Source organism: Ruditapes philippinarum, unplaced genomic scaffold (assembly GCF_026571515.1).
Source record: "Ruditapes philippinarum isolate M1 unplaced genomic scaffold, ASM2657151v2 ctg9_1_1_1_1, whole genome shotgun sequence".
In the NCBI taxonomy this organism is placed as follows: Eukaryota; Metazoa; Mollusca; class Bivalvia; order Venerida; family Veneridae; genus Ruditapes; species Ruditapes philippinarum.
This window is the reverse complement of record NW_026865571.1, coordinates 753,451-778,822: the sequence shown is the minus strand read 5'-3', so window position 1 is coordinate 778,822 and position 25,372 is coordinate 753,451. Positions and strand designations below refer to the sequence as shown.

Genomic DNA, 25,372 nt, shown 5'->3' with positions numbered 1-25,372 from the left:
TGTTATTATATGAGCGAGACATGGTACACCTACAGAATGATTGACTTGCTAAATGTCCACTGATACAGATACTATTTAAGCTTTACCTGATATGTTGAGACTAATTTAGATTTAGATATTGTCAAAAGGTACTATTTCAATTATTTACCACAGAGTAATTGGCAGGCAGCTTTTAGGAATGGCATTCATTTTCATATTATAAAATCTTTATTCATCAAAAAAGAAACATTACACAGGCTGCTGGTACAGACCGGAATATCTAGCACGAGGGTAACTGTTAACAGCGGTAAGGAGGCTCTGCCAAGTTTTGCTAAACAGTTTCCCGAGAGCTAGATATTCCGTCTGTACCGACAGCCAGTGTTTGATTCTTTTTCTTGCATATTAAATGCAGAGATCTCCCGAGGACGCGATTTTGTACCATTGGCGCTAAAAAAATGAGAATGGCGCAGGAAAATCGGCAGCAAAATGCCATGGGCGCATCTAAAATCTTAGCCAGGGTTATAAGAAAACAAAACTGTCTGCTGGGTTATTTAGTCATCCAGTCAAAACTGGTAAAAACAGCAACATGTTACCCATTCCCCTGTAATAACGCATATTCTTGAGTTTATCCATTCACCTATAGCTTTTGTCCATGTTATTTACCGCATTTCTTCTCATATTCCCTTTCCCACACAGATACTCAATTCTACTACCGTAAATTTAATCCAATAAAACAAACAAACAAATTATACAACTACTTAATATTTAAAATGATTATCGGTAACTGAAAAAAAAGTGTTGCTATTTTAAGAAATGCTGTAAGTTACAGTATAATCTGACAGGTGTACAACTGGATCACCCCTAAGGTCATTCAAGTTCACGCAAGCTTTGGCTGTAAAGTGTGAAAAAAGATGATTATTTCGTCATCAGAATATTTGACAGGGTGATTAACGAATCAGGGAAACATTGTGCATGACTTTTTTCATGTCGGCAAGTGGCTTTGATGTATGCTGTCTTCACGGAGGCATACAAGGGGCAAGAAAATTCGTCAATATACAGTGGCAAAGGGACATTTGGTGCAAAGTAGGAACAATTAAATGGATAATGCACAGTATTAGACATTAGAAATAAGAACCAGAAATTATGTGAATAAATTTACATTAGAAGTAAGAACCAGAAATTATGTGAATAAATTTGCATATCAAATTTTTGAGCAGCCATTTAAAAAATATTTTGCCTGCAATTAATATTAGTTAGAAAGTTACCATGTAGGCATAATTTTTAATTATTGGTTAAGTACTGAACCAAAAATGAACCACTGGTCATAAAATATGATTTAAGTTTTATTACCAGGGAAATTCAATATCTTCAAACTTTTTAACAGTTATTACAAACTTTTTAACAGTTATTTAGGTCAATGTTTACTTATTTTCCCTAGGCCCATACTTTGGTAAAAATGTCCCATCATTTTCAGACCAAGTGGGCCCAGGGCCCAGTACTTTAAAATTCTTGGCAGATCTCTGTAAATGTCATTTGTTCTCGGGACAGAAATTACGAAAACCGATATTTTCATTAAGCACTTTTTTCTTATAGTAGCATATGAACCTACAAACTTCATTCCTAACGGAAAAAGGACATCATCCTTAGAACGCAATTCATTCATAAAAGGCGTGCGGCAATAATGTCCTTTAAAGCACGCAACTTGTCTTACATTGGGGGTGTCAGACAGGGTTTTCTAGCACCGCCGAAACAGTAAATAATCCTGTCTGATATGCAAGAAAATCATATATAAACCGTTAAATATTCACTAATATCCTCCAAGATGTATATTTTATTACAGACTTTGTGAACAGATACCAAGTGTAGAGTTAAGGAAAGCATGTGTTCACCTCCTTCTTTCTATGTTATGTCTTCCACAACATTTCAAAGACTTGGAAATTAAAGGTATATTTGATTCTCATTCATAACAATTGTATCAAATTAAATTTATAGTGACCAAACTCAAGCCTTATCATTGGGAAATATTTTGGACAGTTTCTAATCAAATATCTGAAAAACATTAATTTGTAGCATTAGTTTTAAGATAATAATGATATTGATTTGGATTGATTGATTTATTGATTAATTAATTGATTTTAAATGCTCTGACAGGTGTAAGTTAAGAAATACATTATTTGATAAAATATACCAAATTATTTTGTCATTTAAGGGGAATGGAGCACTGGGTGGATTTGTTATTTTCAAGTTACTTTTTCCTGCAAAACTTAGTGTCAATGATATTATTTCATGATGAATTATTAATTGTAAAGTATCACAAATGTTTAACAACATAGCTTATAGATTTTTGTAAATTTAATACCTCATTTGGTAAGTTTTATATTTCAGATATTCTATCTAATGAGAGTACACCAGAGCACACAATATCGTTTATATCCCTGAAGTCACGTACCACAGAACTTCTGTTTAAAGCATTGTTTGTAGAGACAGACTCGGCTAACACTCAGATGCTTCTTGGTAAGTTAAATATTATTATCAATTTAAATTTTATGATAAATTTACCTGCTTCCATAGAGTCTGACAGGGCAATATTCTGTTAGATTCTTAATTTCATTATTCGGACAATGAAATCCTTTAAAAGAGCGGCTCACATTTTCAAAACTATATTAGAACAAGTCTGTTGCACAAATTCAGTAAAGGGTACATAAAAATAATTTTTTTCCATAGGAAATAATTTTACAGAATTTCATATTTATACTTTATCTCAGTCATGAAGTAAGACATTAATTTTGCCTTGTTTGTGAAATTAGTTCAAGAATGCACTTAGAGTAATTATCTTTGACAAAACTTTTTGAAATTTAGCCTTGCTTTGGTTGATATGTATAGAATCATTTGAAATTGTTTTTTTGTAAATAAATCAGATGCCTGTTTATTATCCCTCTGTCAGTGTAGGAAATGATGTGTTACATATTTTTGATACACAGAATTATTTTCATACTACCCACTTGGTAGAATGTTTCAGTCCTTCCTTCCATTACACTTACCGTGGTTCAATGTTGATTCATTTATAGTGTGTTATCTTAAAAGTTTGATGTGTTGGTATGTTCCATGGATCACTGTCATTTAGTTTGATTTCTGGTTGATTGTATTCAGGTCAAGGCCACTGAGGCTAAAAATAGATTTTCCTAAATTTTCTAATAATAGGATAATGTTTTAGGCTTTTTTGGAACCATCCATATGTATGACCAATATTCTTATTTTATTATATGTAATTTGATTATTGTTGCTGAGTAATATATTAACAAAATATTTGTGAATAATTATCAGCACTCAAAATAGTATGAAATGACACAGGGTAGTCTGTTTATGTTATAACTGTCAGATGGTTTGTATTTATTTGCAGGAGGGTTAATGCTGTTGATACAGGATCTAGCCCTGTGTGAGGAGGCAGACCATGCTACTATACAACCACCTCAACATGAGGATCAGACTGATGCCACTGATCCACATGCTGGTTTGTATTAGATCAAACAGTTTGTTAACATTATGCACCAGACATGAAAACTTGTAACTTCACCTTTTAAGGAAGAATTAGTAGTTTTGCAAAGATTTTCAATTTAGCCTGTAATTATCTCACCTGTGTTTAAAATATTGTTTTAAATCCCCAAAAAAGGCAGGATGGATAAAGTCACAGACTTCAAGTTGCTTGCCCCTATATTTGTGCTTTCAATTCATGACAGCGACTTTACCTTCTTTCATGTGAAATACATTTAGTTCTTTCTTTTGAATAAACATAGCGGTATGAAGCTGCACATTTATTGTTTCAAACCTGTACTTTGCATATCTTGTTCTCTCTCAAATTTAATGACCATATAAGTTACAGTGGAAATACTTCAGAACCTAATAATTGGCAAAATTTTATATGGTTTATGTATTTTCAGATGCTAGTCAGGCCAGTGTATTGAGTAATGAATCTACAGACTCCAGTTATACAGAATCTTCCTACCATAGACTTCATACACAGTCACATGATAATGGTAATTGTATGATATTCATACTCAGTCACATGATAATGGTTATTGTATGATTTTCATACTCAGTCACATGATAATGGTTATTGTATGATTTTCATACTCAGTCACATGATAATGGTTATTGTATGATTTTCATACTCAGTCACATGATAATGGTTATTGTATGATTTTCATACTCAGTCACATGATAATGGTAGTCACATGATAATGGTAGTTGTATGATTTTCATACTCAGTCACATGATAATGGTAGTTGTATGATTTTCATACACAGTCACATGATAATGGTAATTGTATGATTTTCATACTCAGTCACATAATAATGGTTATTGTATGATTTTCATACTCAGTTACATGATAATGGTAATTGTATGATTTTCATACTCAGTCACATGATAATGGTAATTGTATGATCTTTTATACACAGTCACATGATAAAGGTAATTGTATGATCTTTCATGCACAGTCACATGATAATGGTAATTGTATGATTTTCAAACTCAGTCACATGATAATGGTAATTGTATGATCTTTCATACACAGTCACATGATAAAGGTAATTGTATGATCTTTCATGCACAGTCACATGATAATGGTAATTGATTGATTTTCATACTCATTCACATGATAATGGTAATTGTATGATACATTCTTTAAATGCTATATACAGACATATTATGTTATACATGTAGAGGCTTACAAGACTTTGCAATCTGAAGAGGACTCATTCTCTAGGCATTTAGATTTTTTAGCTCGACTATTCGCAGAATAATCAAGCTAATGCAGTCACCCATTTGTCGGCGTCGGCGTCCCTGTGGTTAAGTTTTTGTATGTAAGCTAGTATCTCCATAACTACTGAAGGGAATGGATTGAAACTTCACACACTTGTTCCCTGTGATTATCTAAGATGATTGGCACAAGTCCCATAACTCTGATTTGCTTTTTTACATAATTATGCCCCTTTTTTGACTTAGAAATTCTTGGTTAAGTTTTTGCATGTAAGCTGGTATCTCCATAACTACTGAAGGGAATGGATTGAAACTTCAAACACTTGTTCCCTGTGATTATCTAAGATGATTGACACAAGTCCCATAAATCTGATTTGCTTTTTTACATAATTATGCCCCTTTTTTGACTTAGAAATTCTTGGTTAAGTTTTTGCGTGTAAGCTGATATCTCCATAACTACTGAAGGGAATGGATTGAAACTTCACACATTTGTTCCCTGTGATTATCTAAGATGATTGGTACAAGTCCCATAACTCTGATTTGCTTTTTTACATAATTATGCCCCTTTTTTGACTTAGAAATTCTTGGTTAAGTTTTTGCGTGTAAGCTGGTATCTCCATAACTACTGAAGGGAATGGATTGAAACTTCACACACTTGTTTTCTGTGGTTATCTAAGATGATTGGCACAAGTCCCATTACTCTGATTTGCTTTTTTAGATAATTATGCCCCTTTTTCGACTTGGAATTTCTAGGTAAATTTTTGCTTTTTAGACGGTATCTCCATAACTACTGAAGGGTTTGTACCTTTTCGGACAATTTTATGTATTCATTTAGGTAAGCATTATTATACTCAATGAAACAATTTTGTGACAACTTTTCGAATAGTCGAGCGTTACTGTCCTACGACAGTTCTTGTTTATTGATCTAAAAATGGGAATATTCCTTTCTTAAAGCAGGGCAAGTCCATTACATAAGTGAATGTAGGTAAACTGTAACTTGTTGTAGGCTTACACAGTATTAAACAAAGCTTAAAGATTTAAAGAATATGAAACCTTTAGATAAGTTTGGAAAATTTGAAATGATAGTAATTGTTTGATACTATATATTAAAACTCTTAGCCTTGCTGACAGCAACAGTTTCTGCCAATACAACTAGTACAGACCAAAATCAGTCAGCACATCTGATCATGATCTGCAATGTTTGCAGTCAGTTGTTACATATTTTGAAAATTTCATTCCACATCAATGGTTACATTATAGGATATCAAAAATCAAAATAATTTAAGTTGGATCATTCCACAGTTCTTGTCTCCTATTTGATTTATGTTTTGTAATCCGTTCACAAATTTAGATATTTACAGATATATTGTTTTCTCTTTTTAACAGAAACAGCTTACGGTCTGTTTGGTCAGGCAACCTCTCTAGTGTGTAATAGACTCATGGCTTCATGGAAAGGTGAACTCAGTACGGCTCTAGCTGCCATGGAGCTGTTGTCAGGGCTTGCCAAGGTCAACATTACACCTCCAAACATGCTTATGTGCAAACGTACCGTCAAGTGGATCTGTGACTTCATTGTGTTTCAGTGCAGTCGGCCGGCCCCGAATCACTCCCGTGACCTACATTCAATGATTGTGGCTGCTTTTAAATGCTTAACACTTTGGTTAGTTGAACACAGTCGGTTGTTGTATGATAAAGAATGTCTCCACAATGTCCTTGAAGTTGTGGAGCTTGGCATCTCTGGATCAAAGTCACAGGTATGTTTCTATTTTACAACTTCTCTACATGCTAAGTAGTGTGTAACTTAATAATTTACAACCAAATTATATCCAAGCTTATCATATGTAATGCAACATTAATGACCACCTGCTCTAGGAAAGCTCTAAACATACAAATTGCTTCTCTACAAAATATTTCATAGAATGTATATATATATATTATCCATATTTTGTGGGAATTCATTAAAATGAAGGTATATTTAAGCAGCAAATACGAAATGATGTAATTGAAATTTTAATCTTTTTTTTTTTTTAAGAAAAGTAATTTTACATCAAGAACATAATTCTTTTCAGATTTTTTTTTTCAAGAATTTTCATTTACAGTGTATTCTCTTTGCACACATTTTTTTCTGCCACCAGTATAATGCACCATTTTCTCCAGTAAACTTTGATTGGTGTACATGTATTTATATCACAGCTATATTATACAGCTGTAACCAGCACACTTTTATACACTGATGCATGCTGATGATGTCATTTCACCTTTAACCTTTACCCCCCACCCCCACTTAGATTTGCCTTGCTTCCTGTTTGAAATTGTCCACTGTTGATTTATGAGATTTCAATATCAAAAACCTAAAATTAAGCATCTGACAGTGTAATGACTGGTCAAACTGTATTATGTTCAGGGTCGTGGCATGGACATGTCATTGCCATTAGCCTTCTGAGATAAATTTCAAAGTATTCAAAAGTACTTGACAATTAAGCACCTTTGGTAATTGGAATATCAGTATTCTGACAGTTTTCATTTTTATAAATTGGGGCATAAGTATGTGATAAATTTCTTACTCTGTCAGTTTTTCAAGAAATCAACTTGTCCTTTATCTTACGGACAAGGCATATTTGGGTAAACTAAACATTTTCTAAGGAAATGTTTTAAATGGGCATGAGTATGGTCTGACTTGTATAAAGGAGCAAGATGGCCTAGCTCTATAGCTATATCTAATGCTATAGGTCTGTTCTATTTCCAGCTATCACTCAGATTTATATACACATGTTCAATGTCAGTTTTAAATCTATACACATTCTGATAATTCAGCAATTTTGCAAGTTATATTTAAAGGTACAAAATGTATATAAACAGTGCTTCGATACAAACAGAAGATTGTTTATGGCTTAATTATTGGAATTAGTGTGTTTACATATTTTAATCGTAGAAGAGTTGTTTTTTCCGATATTTTTTTATGTAGAATTTAATGTTATTATTGTAGAACTACCTTTGTAAGCAGTCAGTCTTAGATGACAGGAATTAAATTTTTTTATCACATAACCGCCCATTATTCAACATCATTCGATAATAAAAAACGCTTTCACAACTTAACTTTCTTTTTACCTATTGGATATAACATTTTTGGATGAAAATCCATTCTAAAATTTAATAACATTTTTACAAAAGTAAAGTGAATTCGTAATTCACAATTCAGTGATAAGTTAGTCGCTTTATCAAAAACAGATTTTTAAAAAAGGGCCTCATTTACTCTCTTCCTATATTTCAAATTTGAATTTGATATTAAGTTTCATCAATAATGAAAACTTTCTCGTGTGTTTTTCATTGACTTGAGATGTGTAAGACTGGCTGCTCACATTTTTACTTTGTTGATAGTTTCTTCTGTCATTTAGTTGATCTCATGTTAAGTTTGTTTGCTACATCAACTTGGTTTTCAGAAGAAATCTTCTGACACGGGAACTGTGTCTTTAAAATTCGGCAAAGATGAAAAATCGGTTTACACGCAGGTATATATTGTAACACGCTCCTGCACATTATCCTATACACAGCTACTTGTTCAATTAAACTTGATTGTCTCCAGTTGATGCCAAAGTTTTTCTTGGAAATTTGATAAATTAATATAAATAAAACAGTAGTCCCTGATAGCTAGTTGTGAAAGGGAGAAGAAAAGGCAGATCCAGGGTGCAGGAGGCTAAAATATGGCGCTTTATCCAACATTATTTTTGTGAAGGACTTTTCCTGCTTTGAATTTAGAATTTGAGAGATTTGAAAAAAAAAGAATACAAAATTTAGCTGCAGTCAGAACATAGTCTGGTCATGTTTCACAGATGTGTAGCCTGGCCTGACGATACTGATTGCACAAGCCTGCTTTTACTTGTAGCATAGGCTGGCTCGTACCTGTGGTATAAACCTTGCTATACTGATGTATACAAACCATACTGGTGACCAAAGTGTGCTTTAATTGGTAGCCAGAGCTTTTTTGCCATAATTTAGGAAAAAAATTTAGAAAAAAAAGGAGATGCGTGTCAATTTATTGTAAATGAACACATGATCTTTTTGCCACTGTACTTTACACTGAACTTTACATTTTAATAAATTATTGACAACCAAGTTAATCTTACCATACCTGTATCTATTTAACTGAATGACAATGTGTAGACAATCAAGTTTAAACAAGCGGCCCTAAATATATATAACCCACCTCACTTTGCTGATTCAAGCTGAAAATATGTGTGTTTAAAGCAATTTTGAACTTGAAATTCAGTACTTTACATACGGTATACGGTATTCATTGGTCATGTCAAATATATTGGCCCTAACTTAAATGGTCTTGTCTATCTTTCAGTTTGGACAAAACCATTCATCATTTTTAGGAAAGATTTCAAAATATGTACTGACTGAATAGCAAACAGTGCAGACCATGATTAGTTGGGCATTGATGTGCCAGCTGTTCTTGGTCTGCACTGGTCGTATGAGTAGATTCAATCTCTGGCAAGCGTGCTTAGGGTTAAATACTTCTCCATTATTTTGCACATTAGTCTTTATAAACTGAATGTTAGAAATTATGCTATATCTCAACAAAGGAATCCAAATATAATATTTCTTGTATAATTTGAAAGAAGAACCACATCTGCCTTTAAACACACATATTTGTAAATGGACTTTTATACATATTGTCTCTAGTTTTTATCACAGTTTTACTTCTTGTTTGCCCTGTACTTTAGTTATTTATTTTTCATTTTCACTGATTAGTTTCATGAATGCCATATTTGTTTTTGGTTATACTTAATCAGTTTATATTTAAGTTTAATAATGTAACCAGTTACTGATATTATGCTAGTACCTTATAACTTTGATTTATATTATATTATTTTTCTCCTTTTCATTTTATTTATAACATAAAGTTTCAGTTTAACTCAGCATGAATTTATTCTTTTTTATTATCTATGACTTGACAACAATAGATTTAATAGCTTTAAAAAAATTTCTGTATATATATACAAATATATATATGAATGAATGAAAGTACATGTATCATGTATGGATTTACAGATGCGTTTTAATCAGGTATTAAACCTTTTAGCTGATTTAGGTAGTGTTGCCCATGGAACTATTTTGTTTTGATGTAAATAGTGATTTTTCTACACATTAACTCAGGAATGCTAGTTTCTAATGCAAAGTCATACAGTAATATGTCATCCAAGTCTTAAGTATAGGAAAAGTGAAATACTTTTGGTCCTTTAACTGCAGGAGTAAATTGTTGATTTACTGTTTGGATTGTATGGTGGAAGTCATGGGTATATTCCTGTCCTAGTTGTGTACCAAAAACCATTAATAAACATACTAGTATACTGGCAGATTCCTTGTATCATTCACAGTGTCAAGGGAATTGTTGTAGGACTGGGTGGGATATTATCTTAATGTATCTATAGTGTGATATTACAGTGAAGTAGGTCTTTTTATTATATGTATATTTTGCTCTTTGTCACATATTAATGAAGAAAGATTTTTTGGGCAGGGTAGGGAGAGGTTGGGGGGGGGACAAAATCAAACACTCAATCAGGTCTATTACTTGTCTTTTAGAAAATAAACTTACAACTTTCTATAGAGTCAAGAATATCATATGGGATGTTAATTTTGATGATTAAATCTTTCATAAGCGACATACTACAACAGTATGATATGTAGAACCTGATTTTAAGACTACCTCCTAATAAACATTCTATAATGTGAATATTGATTGTTAAACAAACCACTTCTTTGTTTGTGTCAATAAAAAATGCACAATTGAATTGCATGATCAACCAGATAGAGGACTCTGTATTAACTTTACAGATGACGTTATGCAATGGTAGATCATCGTCGGATACCCACGACTGATTAACATGTCACATAACATGCAATCATGATGAATGATAATGGTTCGGCCGTGGGTATCCGACGATGTGGTAGATCAGAATGCTAAAATTAGACAGCTCTCTTCATTTTGCTTGATTCTTGTTTAGAATAGTTTTGTCGTAATGCCAGAAAAGTATGAATTTCAATGAATAAAATCTTTGTTTAGATATGTGTGATCATGTATGGTTAATTATACCCCCGCACAACAAAATTGTAAGGGGGGTATACTGGAATCAGCTTGTCCGGCCGTCCGTCAGTTTTTTCTTGTCTGCCCAATAACTTAAGATTCCTTTGACCCTTAGTCTTCATATTTGGCATGGAGGTTAGTCATGATTAGTAGATGACCCCTATTGATTTTGAGGTCACTAGGTCAAAGGTCAAGGTCACAGGGGCCTTGACTTCAAAAAGCTTGTCCACCCAATAACTTAAGATTCCTTTGACCTACAGTTGTCATATTTGGCATGGAGGTTAGTCATGATTAGTAGATGACCCCTATTGACTTTGAGGTCACCAGGTCAAAGGTCAAGGTCACAGGGGCCTTGACTTCAAAAAGCTTGTCCGCCCAATAACTTAAGATTCCTTTGACCCACAGTCTTCATATTTGGCATGGAGGCTAGTCATGATAATTAGATGACCCCTATTGACTTTGAGGTCACCAGGTCAAAGGTCAAGGTCATAGGGGCCATGACTTCAAAAAGCTTGTCCGCCCAATAACTTAAGATTCCTTTGACCCACAGTCTTCATATTTGGCATGGAGGTTAGTCATGATTAGTAGATGACCCCTATTGACTTTGAGGTCACCAGGTCAAAGGTCAAGGTCACAGGGGCCTTGACTTCAAAAAGCTTGTCCGCCCAATAACTTAAGATTCCTTTGAACCACAGTCTTCATATTTGGCATGGAGGTTAGTCATGATTAGTAGATGACCCCTATTGACTTTGAGGTCACCAGGTCAAATGTCAAGGTCACATGGGCCTTGACTTCAAAAAGCTTGTCCGCCCAATAACTTAAGATTCCTTTGACCCACAGTCTTCATATTTGGCATGGATGTTGATCATGATTAGTAGATGACCCCTTTTGATTTTGAGGTCACTGGATCAAAGGTCAAGGTCATAGGGACTTTGACTTCAAAAAGTTTGTCCACCCATTAACTTACGATTCCTTTGACCCACTGTCTTTATATTTGGCATGGATGTTGATCATGACTATAAGGTGACCTCTATTGATTTTGAGGTCACTGGGTCAAAGGTCAAGGTCACAGGGACCTTGACAAAAAAAAAGCTTTTCTTCTCAATTGCTAAAGAATGTCCTGTCCGCAATGTATTGATTTTGACATTTTCACATTTGAAGCATGTAGAATACATAACTTAGCAATGCAAATGCACTGGCTTAGTAACCTCAGATTTGGCAGGGAGGTTGTCCTTGAGCTCTAAATGGCCACTGTTGATTCTGACAAAGTGGTATGCGGGGGTATTCACGCCATGATAGTGGCAGTTCTAGTTATATTCAGTAATTTATGAACTAAAGCTTTTAAAAACCTACATAGAAAGCTAGACAGTCCAATGGGAGTTTTAATCATCCTGTATATCAAATTAGTGTAAAATTTTGTAGAAAACTTTTCCTATCAATAAACATGAGTTTCATATTCCATTTACCTTGTTTTTCAATGTTTCCTATTTTATACAATGTAAACTGTGTATGTAGTAATGCTAGATAAAAATGGTGATATGTTTGTAATTTCATTTCAAGATATAGTAAAAAAGATCTTAAGAATAGCATTTGTTGCCCTTGAAATAAGGTAAATTTTCAAATTTAATAGTAGATATCTGGGAAATGAGCCAGGTGACCCCCATAAATTCTTCCCTTGAAATATTTCTATTGTCATTAAAAAAGTATAAATAGTGTTGCAATTTAACAAGATTTATAAACATGTCAGTACTTTAAAGAATGGAGTGCATTAAAGATAATGATCAGTTTTCTGTTTATTTATTTTTTTATATTTTTATTTTTCAATTTTTCAACAAGCTACTCAGATTTTTCATTTTTGTTCAGTTTCAGTTTTGCTTTTTTACCCCCTATTTCTAGTCTTTAGAAAACAAATTTTCTTGATATGATGCATGTATTTAAGTTAAGGTGTGTATTGAAGAGATAAATTGGAATTTATTATAACTTTATTTCCATTAAAAACAAATGTAATATAAGAAAGAAAGAAATTGTCCCACAATGTGATAATTGTAATGAAATTAGAGCTTTACATAGTATGACTGATTCTATGGTTTTAATTTCTAGAATAAAGCAAGTGATACACCTAAGTTTAAGGGTGAGAAAGACCTGATGCCGGCCTCAATGAGAGTCAAAGATGCTGCTGAGGCCGTCCTGACATGTATCATTGATCAAGTGGTAAGTAAAAACTCTTAATTCTTTATTGGGAAAACAGCATATACCAGTAATTACAGCCCATGTTACACATAAAGTAGTACCTGCTCTCTTCCAATTTAAGATCCAATATAGATGGTTGCCAAAATTGGGTCAGTGTGATTTAAAACCAAATAGAAGAAAAAAATTCTTAAGAGAATTTTAAATTGAAATAATTTTATCAATTTTAAATAAATTAATAGGTATTGATACAATGTAGATAATTATCTGATATAATGTTTATTTACTGTTCAATAATAATTCAATGGTATTTTAGGGAGCATTTCCTCCACCATGTGGACCTGAGTCATTGTTCTCATTGCTAGATGAGAAGTCTCTGTTGAGATACGCCAAAGGAACAGGACTACCAGAACATGGATCACCATTTAGATACTTTGTCCTGGACAACTCAATCATTATCGGGCTTTTGGAACAACCACTAGGAAATTACGAAGGTGGGTAGTGTGTCTTGTTACTTTTCAAAACATTTTTCTTGTTTTATTGATATTTCATGATCAAACTATAAAAAATTTCTTTTTCGGAATTAGGGAATATTTTCCTTTTATTTCTTTGAAATACTGATGTTGGTGCTTTCAGATCCATTGCCAACAGTAACAGCTCTGATACGAGGTCCGTTTGGTCGACATGCTTGGACAATGCAACTTAGACATTCTCCCCGCACAAATAAGGTAAAATATATATTGCTCTTGTTCTACTTATTGGTATTTTTACTTAAACATGTTTTTCTTGTTTTTATTGCATATGTAGCTCATTTTCCTAGATTCTTTCTTGTACATTTTTTAGCTCGACTATTCGAAGAATATGAGAGCTATTGTAGTCGCCCTGGCGTCCGCGTCCGCGTCTGCGTTGGTTAAAGTTTTTTGTAAAGTCAAATATCTCAATTATTACTTAAGATATTCAATTGAAACTTACAATACTTATTTATAGTAACAAGGTACATCAGATTGACAAGTTGGATAACTCTGCCTACAATATTGACAGAATAATGCCCCTTTTTAACTTAGAAATTTTGGTTAAAGTTTTTTGTAAAGTCAAATATCTCAATTATTACTTAAGATATTCAATTGAAACTTACAATACTTATTTATAGTAACAAGGTACATCAGATTGACAAGTTGGATAACTCTGCCTACAATATTGACAGAATTATGCCCCTTTTTAACTTAGAAATTTTGGTTAAAGTTTTTTGTAAAGTCAAATATCTCAATTATTGCTTGAGATATTCAATTGAAACTTACAATACTTATTTATAGTAACAATGTACATCAGATTGACAAGTTGGATAACTCTGCCTACAATATTGACAGAATAATGCCCCTTTTTAACTTAGAAATTTTGGTTAAAATTTTTTGTAAAGTCAAATATCTCAATTATTGCTTGAGATATTCAATTGAAACTTACAATACTTATTTATAGTAACAATGTACATCAGATTGACAAGTTGGATAACTCTGCCTACCATATTGACAGAATTATGCCCTTTGGAACTTAGAAATTTTGGTTAAAGTTTTTTGTAAAGTCAAATATCTCAATTATTGCTTGAGATTATCAATTGAAATTTAAAATACTTATTTATAGTAACAATGTACATCAGTTTTGCAAAATTGCATAACTCTATCTGCAATATTTGCAGAATTATTTACCCCTTTGAAACTTAGAAATTTTGGTTAAAGGTTAACGGTCTTCAAAGATATTTACTTGAAACTTTACACATGCACTTAGGGTCATAATTGGAGGGTCATAATTGTATGTCACTGACCAAGTTCCATAACTCTATCTTGCATTAAGGCTGATTCATATCCCCTTTTCTACTTAGTCTCTGGTTAATGTTTACATGCAAGTTTTACATATCACAATAACTATTAAAGATATTTATTTAAAACTTCACATATGCATTTAGGGTCATAATTGTAGGTCACTGACAAAGATCCATAATTCTATCTTGCATTTAGGCTGATTTTCTCCCCTTTTTTCAACTTAGAAATTCATGGTAAAGTTTGCTTGTAAGCTGTTATCTCAATAACTACTGAAGGGTTTGTGCCTTTTTTTGGACAATTTATGCATTCATAATAATAAAGTAGTGATTTACTTGATAAAACATCTTAATAACAAGCCTTTGTACCTTTTCTGTCAAATTTATGTATTCATAGGTAATTAGTATTATTATACTCAATAAAAAACCCTTGTGACATTACCTTCCGAATAGTCAACCCAATTCTGTATAATTAGACTCTCTCTAAGGCCTATAACATGAATTTATAAAAAAAAATTAGCCCTTTTGTGAACTTAAAAAATTTAACAATATCAAGGCTCTTTTACTATCAAGCACTTAGAATAGTCGAGCATGCTGTCCTACAGACAGCTTTTGTTACTTACCTGAATTTTCTTGAAGCAACTTCATCTGAAACAGCAGTTGAGAGCATATTATATATTGTATTCAGTCATCACACAAGTTTTCACAGAAATACATGAGACACCTTGACTCAAAGTTGAATGGACTCAAACTGACAAATCTTAGATCATATAGACCATATTCATGCTCTTCTTACCAAGCTGGTAAGGTTGTTTTTACTTAAAGCCATGATAAAGGTGTTCTGTTAAGGGCATAAAGGTAAAGATATGCCTGATAAATAAGAAAAGAGTTTCCACCAGTTTTTCTTTAAGGTTAACAGATGAGAAGTCTAGGAGTGTGACTTCAGGCTTATTTATCAAAGTTTATATTTATGGCATTTTCTATTCACAGATGTCATCATCAAAGAGTCTTCTGTCAGATCCTCAGCGACCACTGCCAAATGAAAACATTGGTACACATCATACAGTAAAACACAAGTTTTTCCCAGATAGTGTCGACAAAATACCCCTTACTATGGCGTAAGTCATTTTTTAGCTCACCTGTCACAAAGTGACAGGGTGAGCTTTTGTGATCGCTTTTCGTCCGTCCGTCGTCCGTCCGTAAACTTTTACTTTAAATGACATCTCCTCATTAACCACTGAGCCAATTTCATCCAAACTTCACAGGAATGTACCTTTGATGGGCACCTTTAAAAATTGTTCAAAGAATTTAATTCCATGCAGAACTCTGGTTGCCATGGCAACCGAAAGAAAAAACTTTAAATATCTTCTTTTAAAAAACCGAAAGAGCTAGAGCTTAGATATTTGACATGAAACATCTTCTAGTGAGTGTCTACCAAGTTTGTTCAAATAAAAGCCCTGGGGTCAAAATTGGCCCCGCCCCAGGGGGTCATTGATTTTCCCTATATGCATATAGTAAAAACTTAAAAAATCTTCTTTTAAAGAACCCAAAGAGCTAGAGCTAAGATATTTAGCATGAAACATCTTCTAATGAGTGTCTACCAAGTTTGTTCAAATAAAAGCCCTGGGGTCAAAATTGGCCCCGCCCCAGGGGGTCATTGATTTTCCCTATATGCATATAGTAAAAACTTAAAAAATCTTCTTTTAAAGAACTGAAAGAGCTAGAGCTAAGATATTTAGCATGAAACATGTTCTAATGGGTGTCTACCAAGATTGTTCAAATAAAAGCCCTGGGGTCAAAATTGGCCCCGCCCCGGGGGTCATTGATTTTCCTTATATGTGTATAGCAAAAACTTAAAAATCTTCTTTGAAAAAACCCAAATAGCTAGAGTTTAGATATTAAGCATGAAACATCTTCTGGTAAGTGTCTACAAAGTTTGTTCAAATAAAATCCCTGGGGTCAAAACTGGCCATGCCCCAGGGGTTCATTGTTTTTAACTATATGTGTATAGTAAAAACTTAAAAAAATCTTCTTTTAAAGAACCCAATGAGCTAGAGCTTAGATGTTTAGCATAAAACATCTTCTTATGGGTGTCTACCAAGTTTGTTCAAATAAAAGCCCTTGGGTAAAAATTGACCCTGCCGGGGGAGGGGGTGGGGGAGGGCAGAGGTCATTGTTTTTTTCATTATATGTGTGTAGTAAAAAACTTAACATCAAGAAACATCTTCTAATGGGTGTCTTAAGTTTGTTCAAATAAAAGCCCTGGGGTTTAAACTGGCCCTGCTCCAGGGGCCTATATACAGGTGAGCGACCTCAGGGCCATCATGGCCCTCTTGTTACTAAAACTATTTTTTTTTATTTCTGTCACAAAAGATTTCTGTGACAGAATAGATATCATTTATTGTATATTTCCCCCGGTTGTTAAAATGTAACACCTGTATCTTCCAATAATCAATAGGTATTATATATATGTATGTATGTTCTGTTGACTTCAGGAAGAATGAAGAAAGACAATTTCTTTTGTCTCCCTTAATTTTTGAACAAAGAAAACTACAGGTCATACAAAAATTTGTTAACATGAATTTTTAACAATTTCTACTTACGTCTTAGATAATCAGTAAAATATGACACGCATTTATTTCCAAAATATTTTGCAACATTTATAGAGATAAAAGTATACCGACCCTAGACTCCCTGGTAACAGATGTTAAAATGGAGTCTGACCTAGATAAACTGAAGAGGCAGATTGAGCAGCAGACGCAGTTTGAAAATAACATTGCGAGGCGGAGTCAGGTGGAGGCGGCACGCAGGAAGACTCCGCCCATGGAGTGTAAACAACCGAAAGTGTGTCAAGAGTTCCAGACTGCCAGACTGTTTCTATCTCACTATGGATTTTTGTCACTAGAGGCATTAAAGGTTTGAATATACATTGGTGTAAGATACATTAACTTCAGCAAAGGAAAATATGTACAACAAATCACAAATGTTATGCAATAGAAAACTTGCTTCAAATGTTAAGGCTTACACAAAAAACTCTCATTCGAACTGTGGTATACTTAAAGTTTTGTTAAGCATTTATATACACTATAGTGTAATATCTTTAAGATGTTCTTTGTTGACTGTATGATTGTCTTCATGTAAAAAGTAATTTTTTTATGAAACATGTTCTCTTGTTTAATGATACTTTCATTTTGACATTATAGGAGCCTAGCAACTGTAGCCTTCCTCCAGCTCTAGTGATGTTGGACACAAGTAACACCAATTTATTCTCCGATATTGAAGCATTGGATAGTATACCTAGCAGAGATAGTGATACTGTTCATGTCTTCTATGTGAAAACTGGACAGAAACAGGCACAGGATATTGTCTCTAATGTTGTAAGTTCACTTTTACCTTGTTGTACCTCTTATATTGTATTTAGTCTTGGGAACAACATCAGATCCTGAGGCATGTTGCCTATGTACAAAACAAATTTCAAATATCATTTTTAATAAGTACAAGTTATCTGTTATCCAAACTATGTGTTGAACATAATTTCTGTTATCTTGTCAGCAAGTCTGTTGGCTTTCTGTAAGACATCTTCAGTATTTGCTAACATTTAGAAAGCTGCTTTTAATATATGATCCAATTCACCTGCTAGGATCTTCTGGTCCAGGGAAGTGAAAGAAAAGGTAAACCAAGGTATTTAAGAAAGTTAATCTTGGATGTTTTATTGTTTGCAGTCATCAAGAACAAGTGTTCAGCCTCAGTTCCTTGAGTTCTTACATTCACTTGGCTGGCCTGTAGATATAGGGAAACATGCTGGATGGACAGGACATGTAGCTACCAGCTGGAAAATCATGGATCAAGATGATGCTAGTGGTAAGTATGAGACTTGCACCTAAATTTCTTTACATTTCCTCAGTTGCTTGTGCCTGAAATAATGCATGAAGGGGCTCCTGAGGTTTTCCTCCACACCATAAGTAAAGCTTGAAAGTCACTGTATGATGTTAACAGCGTAGATGTATGTTAAAATCCATCGAAACAAGCGCCTGTACTCAGCTGTGTTTTAATTTTGGTATAAGAGGTTTTGATTTGTGTCAGTTTTATCAAGATTATGTCTAATTGATAGTCACTGTTCTTTTTAAGAACATAAATTAACTTCATAATGACAGGTTTAACTCATAAGAAAATAATGTCTTGTTCATCTATTTTATGTATGACAGATAGTGAATATCCTAGAGGTACTGGTGGAAGTGTATATGATGGTAGACAGCAGGTTTTATACTGGGCTGATGTTATGTCTGAGGTAGCTTTTGTTGTGCCATCTATTGACAGTTATAACAGATATCTAGCTGACCCTCAAGGTGGTAAGTGCTTAAACTTTCATAATTCTATTTTGCCAAATTCTATGTCTTCATTAGTATGACTTAGAGTGTTGAACCTTGAATTTTAATCCTTAGTTTGCTGAATATGTATGATGCACTGTAAGTTAGAAACTGAATGGATTTCAATTTTAAGGATTTCATGGTTAAGTTATAACTTTTAGAAACCAACAACATAGAGCCTGACTCGATGCTGGTGGCAAAGGGAAGTAATCATTACCATAGAACTTTGGGGAGTGATTATGTAACTTGCTGTATTTCTTAAATGGACTTATTCATCTTTCATTTTTTGAACTGTCCATTATCACTTTTGGTGAAATCAAGATGGTCAGTCATCAGTATAGAGTTTGATCAGACTGCCATATGTGAAGTCTATCCTGGCTGCAAAGGCTAATCATTTCCAGCAGGGAAAGGTTTAAAAATATATTCAGGATTATTATGTTCTATGCCCTAGGACTATTTTAATACGAATTGCAGACTGACCAAAATATATATGATAATAGCACATAGATATTTACATGTAGATCTAAGTATTGAATTCTTTTAAATAAACAAAGGACAGATCTTAGTTCAAAGAAGGACAAGCTCATTTCATAAATTTAATTGTGTAAAGGATTGATATACTGTATACACATACATGTTTCTGTATGTATCATTATACTGTAGTTGATTTAAATTTGCCAACCTTTACTATTAATTTCAGACAAGTCACCCCAATTTATGAAGAGGAGTTCCTCAGTAACCCTTACAAAACCGCGATCACTTACCCAGGAATCTGTTGACAGAATGCGCCTGGAGTCCCCTGGTTCCCCAACTGATGCCCCTATGATGAGGTCCAAGAGAGGACGACAACCGTTAATGATGGGACCAGATACCAAAATATTTGTTGTTTGGTTGGAAAACTTTGAAGACCATGAAAATTTCCCTTCTGGTAAATATATTTTCACTTTAATGTATATTTCAACAATTTATAAAGATTTTTTTTTTCTTTTGTGTGTTGGCCTTTAACCCATAAATATATCATGACACATTGTAAATTTGTTTTTAAGAAGGAATGCTAGCTGATAATACATCACAAGATGACAATTTCCAAAATTTGATTTCTTATCATTCTGCTTTTTACTGCTTTAAGTTTTTTGTGTTTTTTTTTTGTTCTAACAATGTAACCATAGTTTACGAAAATAATTTTAAATTTGAAGGAATAATGCTTTGCTAAACATCTTTGGACTACTTTTCTCTTAATTATATATGACTTTAATAAGGTGAATATAATTTAAAATTGTAACGAAAACAATCTGAAATGGCTACAAATGATTTTGTCAAAATTATAGTTGAGTTACTCGGTGTAACTAGCACTGGCCTGGAACACCACTCTACAAGCAGTTCACTGACATTACCTAGAGCACCAGAGAAAGACGTGTTTATAATCTTCATACATGCTCTACAGAATGGATTGTTCCGTATACATATGCAGGGACAAACTGGAAAGTAAGTTAATTCTTATTGCTTGTTTTGATGAATAATATCTTGGTGCTAGGGGTCTAGACAAAGTGGAATATTAAATTATTTGTATTCTTTTGATTTTCTTCAATTGTTTTTAGCGCATATGCCATGTTTAATTTAATTGAATTTATAAGATAGATTTTAGTGTAATTTTAATAAAGGCTCTGTGGCTGAGATGTTAAGGTTACTAAGTTATTTCAAATCACTTTCCACTCTTGGCTTTGGTGTTTTCCAATTAGGTTACAAATGGTTTGTGGTTACAATATATGTTTCTGCTTTTCCCTGAAATAATTCAACAATGGTAGCTTTGACTTAATCCACCAGTTAGCAGGAAAATGCCATTTGACCTTGAAAGTGTTGATGTGCAATGGGTGTCGAATTCTTACATGTACATTGTTGGCTTATACAAATTGGTGGTTCTACTGCAGAACCTGCTCAGGTGATACTTATGTATAAAATAATTCAAGGATTTCTCTTTTAGTAAGGCTAGAATGTCACCATATGACACTCTGGAGGGGTTTGAGGATGGTCATTGTCAACATCAGTCATGTCACTGAGTTAGAAAAGGGATTTTCCCACTTTTCTTCATAGAAAAGGCCATGATGTTAACTTTGACAAAGGGGAGCATCTGTTAATGTTGCTGATATTCTTGGTTGGATACAAAAAATAGATTATGTAGGGGATAGGTTGGATACAAAAAATAGATTATGTAGGGGATAGGGAAAAAATGCTTTTTTCAAAGTAGACTTTTTCTTCTTCATAGATTAACAATGGCTATTCCATTGGTTGATGGGATGGTTGTGAGCAGACGTTGCCTTGGTAACCTGGTCAGACAGACGGCTATCAACATTTGTAAGAGAAAACGTCTCGAGAGTGAACTGTAAGTGAATTCTATGATTTTAACTTTGTAAAACCATTTAATGAAATGGCATTGTATATAATAACATAGGTACTTTTAACTCATATATTTGTATCAAAAATGAAAGACTATTGACTTTGTCAGAACAGCACTTTGAAGATCAACTTCATAGTTTCAGTATTTTGATAACCCTTGCATTGATAATTCAAAACAGGATAATTCCACCTTAGTACTGTTTAAAAACTGTCAACATATTTATATAGCAGTTTTAAGCATAGGATATTCATATTGGATGTTTTAGCATAAAATATCTATAAAACACATGTTTAAAAGTTATTAATTAGGTAATCTTAGTGTAAAATTTCTACATAATGTGTAATATTTATGTAGGAAACTTAAACATAGAATATGATCTGTAAAACACATTGGTACAATATTTCTACAGGTATCAGCCCCCACATGTTAGAAGGAAGTTAAAGATCCAGGAAATGGTGAAGAATTACCAGATGAAAATGGATGCTCCTGATTTCTATACTGCCTTGTTCCAGGATGTGTGCAAAGAATAGTTGACATTTACTTAGATTTTTTTTCTGCATAAATTTAATGTTGATGAAATGAGACATTTTCAGTGCCAAGTCGGATGCATAGCTTTAGTTTGGCATCGGTTTTCTTCTTTAGTAAAGACAACAAAATAGAGACAGTAGGTTTTGAAATTTCAAGTATTTGCTCAGTGATATTTGCAAATACAGTCAAACTTTGTTTGCTCCAACTCAAAGGGCCTGTGCAAATTTGTTCGAGAGATTCTTGTTCAAGCCAACCAAGGTTGAACTATTATCATGTAGATGTTGAAATTGATGAAAAATGTCTGGATACTGTTACATTGCTAAAGATATTTAACCAAATTATCACAAAGTTAGAATTCTTTGTCTTGTGAAGTGTAAAACACCCTGTTTCATGAAATTTAAAATACACAAATTCAATACACATATCTTCCTATGCACTTGTTTATTTATTCAATAAACCAGTACTGGGCATTAAACTTGATTTGTTTGAACTGTTCTAGTCTGTTGGAAACTGTTAGCATCACATACCTGTACAACTATCATGTTTGAAAGACGAAATACACAAATGGCATATACATGTATTATGTATTAGAATATGAACATGGCATGTGTAAAATGTGCATTTGTGTTATATGTATAGACATAACTGATTTGTTAGATTTTTTTCTTATAGTATATGTTGAAATTCTTTTATGTACTGTGTAAACACAATAATGTATTTGATATGTTAACATGACAGTGTATTAGAAATGTAAACATGATTATGACTATGTATAATGCATGTGGCTGTAGCTCTATGACAATGTAAACATGGAAATAAGATAGATTTGATATAGCAAATGTATTAGAAATGTATACATTAGATACCAGGAATGTCCATGGTTCAGTTAAAAAAGTCCTCTTCAATTTGAATCCATGGTTTGAAATACCATAATCAGCATGGTTAAGATAACAGCTCTACATTAGAAACCATGGCTTGTGTAGCAACAATTTCCTTAAAAATCATGGTTTAATAACAATAATCCTATTTAAAAAGAAACCATGGTTTAAATTATAACAATCCTTTTAAAAAAAGAAACCATGGTTTATATAACTGAAGTCCTTTAAAATTAGAAAATGGGTAAAATATACAAAAACAACAAAGAAAAAATGTTTGTGTAGAAACAATTCTTTTAAGTTAGAAACCATGGCTCAGATTAGAGATGTTTATTAGGATATTTGTACATATTAGAAATTTGTTAGATATTGTAAAGTTTAGAATATTATGATAAGAGATTACTTTGTACATAGTTTTGTACATGAATTAAAAAAATCATAACCAAAAATAAAGTGCTAGAGGTTGATTTATAGTTGTTCATGTAGTAATATGTTTATAATACAATAGTTGAAATAGTTTTGCTAAATATGTTAATCTAATGCTTAGGAAAACAATCTTTAAAAAAACTCCCTTTTTAAAGAAAATAAAAGATTGTTTCATGATAAACTACTTTGGCAAGACAATTAACAAAATACTAGAAATGTTTGCCAATTAACATTATGTTAACATAGTTTGAGTAGATTGTTTATGTTATTATATTATGTTATAGCAATTTTATTTTGATTTAGTGTATAAACATATAAATAGCAATTTATTATTAAAACATACATGTATTTGATCAATCAAAAAGGTGCAATATTTGTTAATGTTTTAACTAACTTGAGAAATAAAAATGGAAATGTTTTTATTGTTATAATTTATTGTAATGTAAACCAAATGGTTAAAGATCCCTAAACGCTCAAAATCATGTTCTGATTTCTTAAAATAGAATATACCATTACAAAGGGCTTACCACAAGCTTGCTAGAACTGATAGTGACTAACCTTTGCCACCAGTATAGAGCCAAGTCGGTCTACACCTATACATTCAGTCTGAACAAGGTCTGTACTGTTGATATCTCAATTTTGAGCTTGTCTGTTTCAAAGAAAAAGTGGAGCTATTATGATTGCTGTGCCTTAGTTGTTGTTGTTGTCGTGCAAAAACTTTAAATTAACCCATTATTCAAACATTTTAAAAGTTACATCAACATGAAACTTTGAGTACTTGTTAAGCAGCTTATGACAAGGTGCAGTTGTTAGACAAGGGACATAATTTTGCAAGCTATATTTTCGGAACTATGCCCCTTTTTAACTAGAATTTTGTCAAACTTTGTTATTGATAGTTGTTGCCCTTAAAAGATGAGTGTTAACAGGGCATGGGATGCTCTTGTAAGTCTTGTATTATGATATGGAAATCCCTTAAATTTCAAATGAGCCGTGTCACGACAAAACCAACATAATGGGTTTGCGACCAGCATGGATCCAGACCAGCCTGCGCATCCGCGCAGTCTGATCAGGATCCATGCTGTTCGCTTACAAACCCTATAACAAGTAGAGAAACTGATAGCGAACAGCATGGATCCTGATCAGACTGCTGGTTTTGTCATGACGTGGCTCAAATGTATTATTCCAAATTCAAAGCTGACCATTGCACCACTTCATTACATTCTTTCTCATGCAAAACACAACCCACAGAATTATCTAGGCAATATAGAGGTCAAATGGTGACCTTTCAGCTGAAGTGGTGGAGGAAGACATCGGGTGCCACATTGTGCATTATTTTAAGTATGAACACCTTAGTAGAACTAGCAATGTTCTGAGAGCTACCATCAAAAAATTCAGCCTGGAGGGATTCGAACTCACAGCAGTGGGGGCCAAGTATGATTTAAAGTGAAATACTTTAATCACTTAGCCACAGCAAAAGGTAATGACTGTGTAAAGTTAATATCAAATAAATGTTAACAATTTTGCTTGGGCAATCTTCCCTCTTTGTAATAATTATTGAGTGAATCCAGGGTTTAACATTTTTTGGAAAATTGTTTACTAACAAGAATCTGGGCTGGGGGCATATGTGTTTTCCAAACATACATTCTTCTTAAGAAACGGGTTTAAGGCCTGTTATTTTACAAAAAAAAAAGTACATTAGTGAACATATGTGAAAACAATAAATAATAGATATATGTATGTTTGTACATGCTTATTCAACAGTTAAGAATTTAAGGAATACAGAATATATCTGCAAATGTTGAAAGAGCTGATAGAAAAAAGTTTATTATACTAGATGTATTTTTATCCTTATACTTTATTTGGTTACTTTTTAATAAAGCACACACTATTAAATTTTCATTTTTTAATAGGTACATTGTATTCATCTTTTCTCTGTGACCCTAGTCCATGGTCTTA

General features: G+C 33.1%; 1 protein-coding gene across 1 annotated transcript in view; it reads left to right on the top strand.

The window, feature by feature from the left end:
• The window catches only part of LOC132729583 (ral GTPase-activating protein subunit beta-like), a 55,576-nt gene extending 31,742 nt beyond the window's left edge, over positions 1 to 23,834 (top strand). The window contains exons 10-27 of the mRNA XM_060715365.1: positions 1,820 to 1,923; positions 2,365 to 2,493; positions 3,380 to 3,490; positions 3,918 to 4,013; positions 6,124 to 6,491; positions 8,178 to 8,246; positions 12,926 to 13,036; positions 13,329 to 13,506; positions 13,649 to 13,740; positions 15,816 to 15,943; positions 17,492 to 17,741; positions 18,029 to 18,202; positions 18,548 to 18,686; positions 19,031 to 19,174; positions 19,893 to 20,120; positions 20,521 to 20,677; positions 21,456 to 21,572; positions 21,997 to 23,834. Of these exons, the coding sequence (XP_060571348.1) occupies positions 1,820 to 1,923; positions 2,365 to 2,493; positions 3,380 to 3,490; positions 3,918 to 4,013; positions 6,124 to 6,491; positions 8,178 to 8,246; positions 12,926 to 13,036; positions 13,329 to 13,506; positions 13,649 to 13,740; positions 15,816 to 15,943; positions 17,492 to 17,741; positions 18,029 to 18,202; positions 18,548 to 18,686; positions 19,031 to 19,174; positions 19,893 to 20,120; positions 20,521 to 20,677; positions 21,456 to 21,572; positions 21,997 to 22,117 (2,716 nt within the window). The 3' untranslated portion in view covers positions 22,118 to 23,834. The remainder of the gene's footprint in view (positions 1 to 1,819; positions 1,924 to 2,364; positions 2,494 to 3,379; positions 3,491 to 3,917; positions 4,014 to 6,123; positions 6,492 to 8,177; positions 8,247 to 12,925; positions 13,037 to 13,328; positions 13,507 to 13,648; positions 13,741 to 15,815; positions 15,944 to 17,491; positions 17,742 to 18,028; positions 18,203 to 18,547; positions 18,687 to 19,030; positions 19,175 to 19,892; positions 20,121 to 20,520; positions 20,678 to 21,455; positions 21,573 to 21,996) is intronic.
• The last annotated feature ends 1,538 nt before the right edge of the window (positions 23,835 to 25,372 follow it).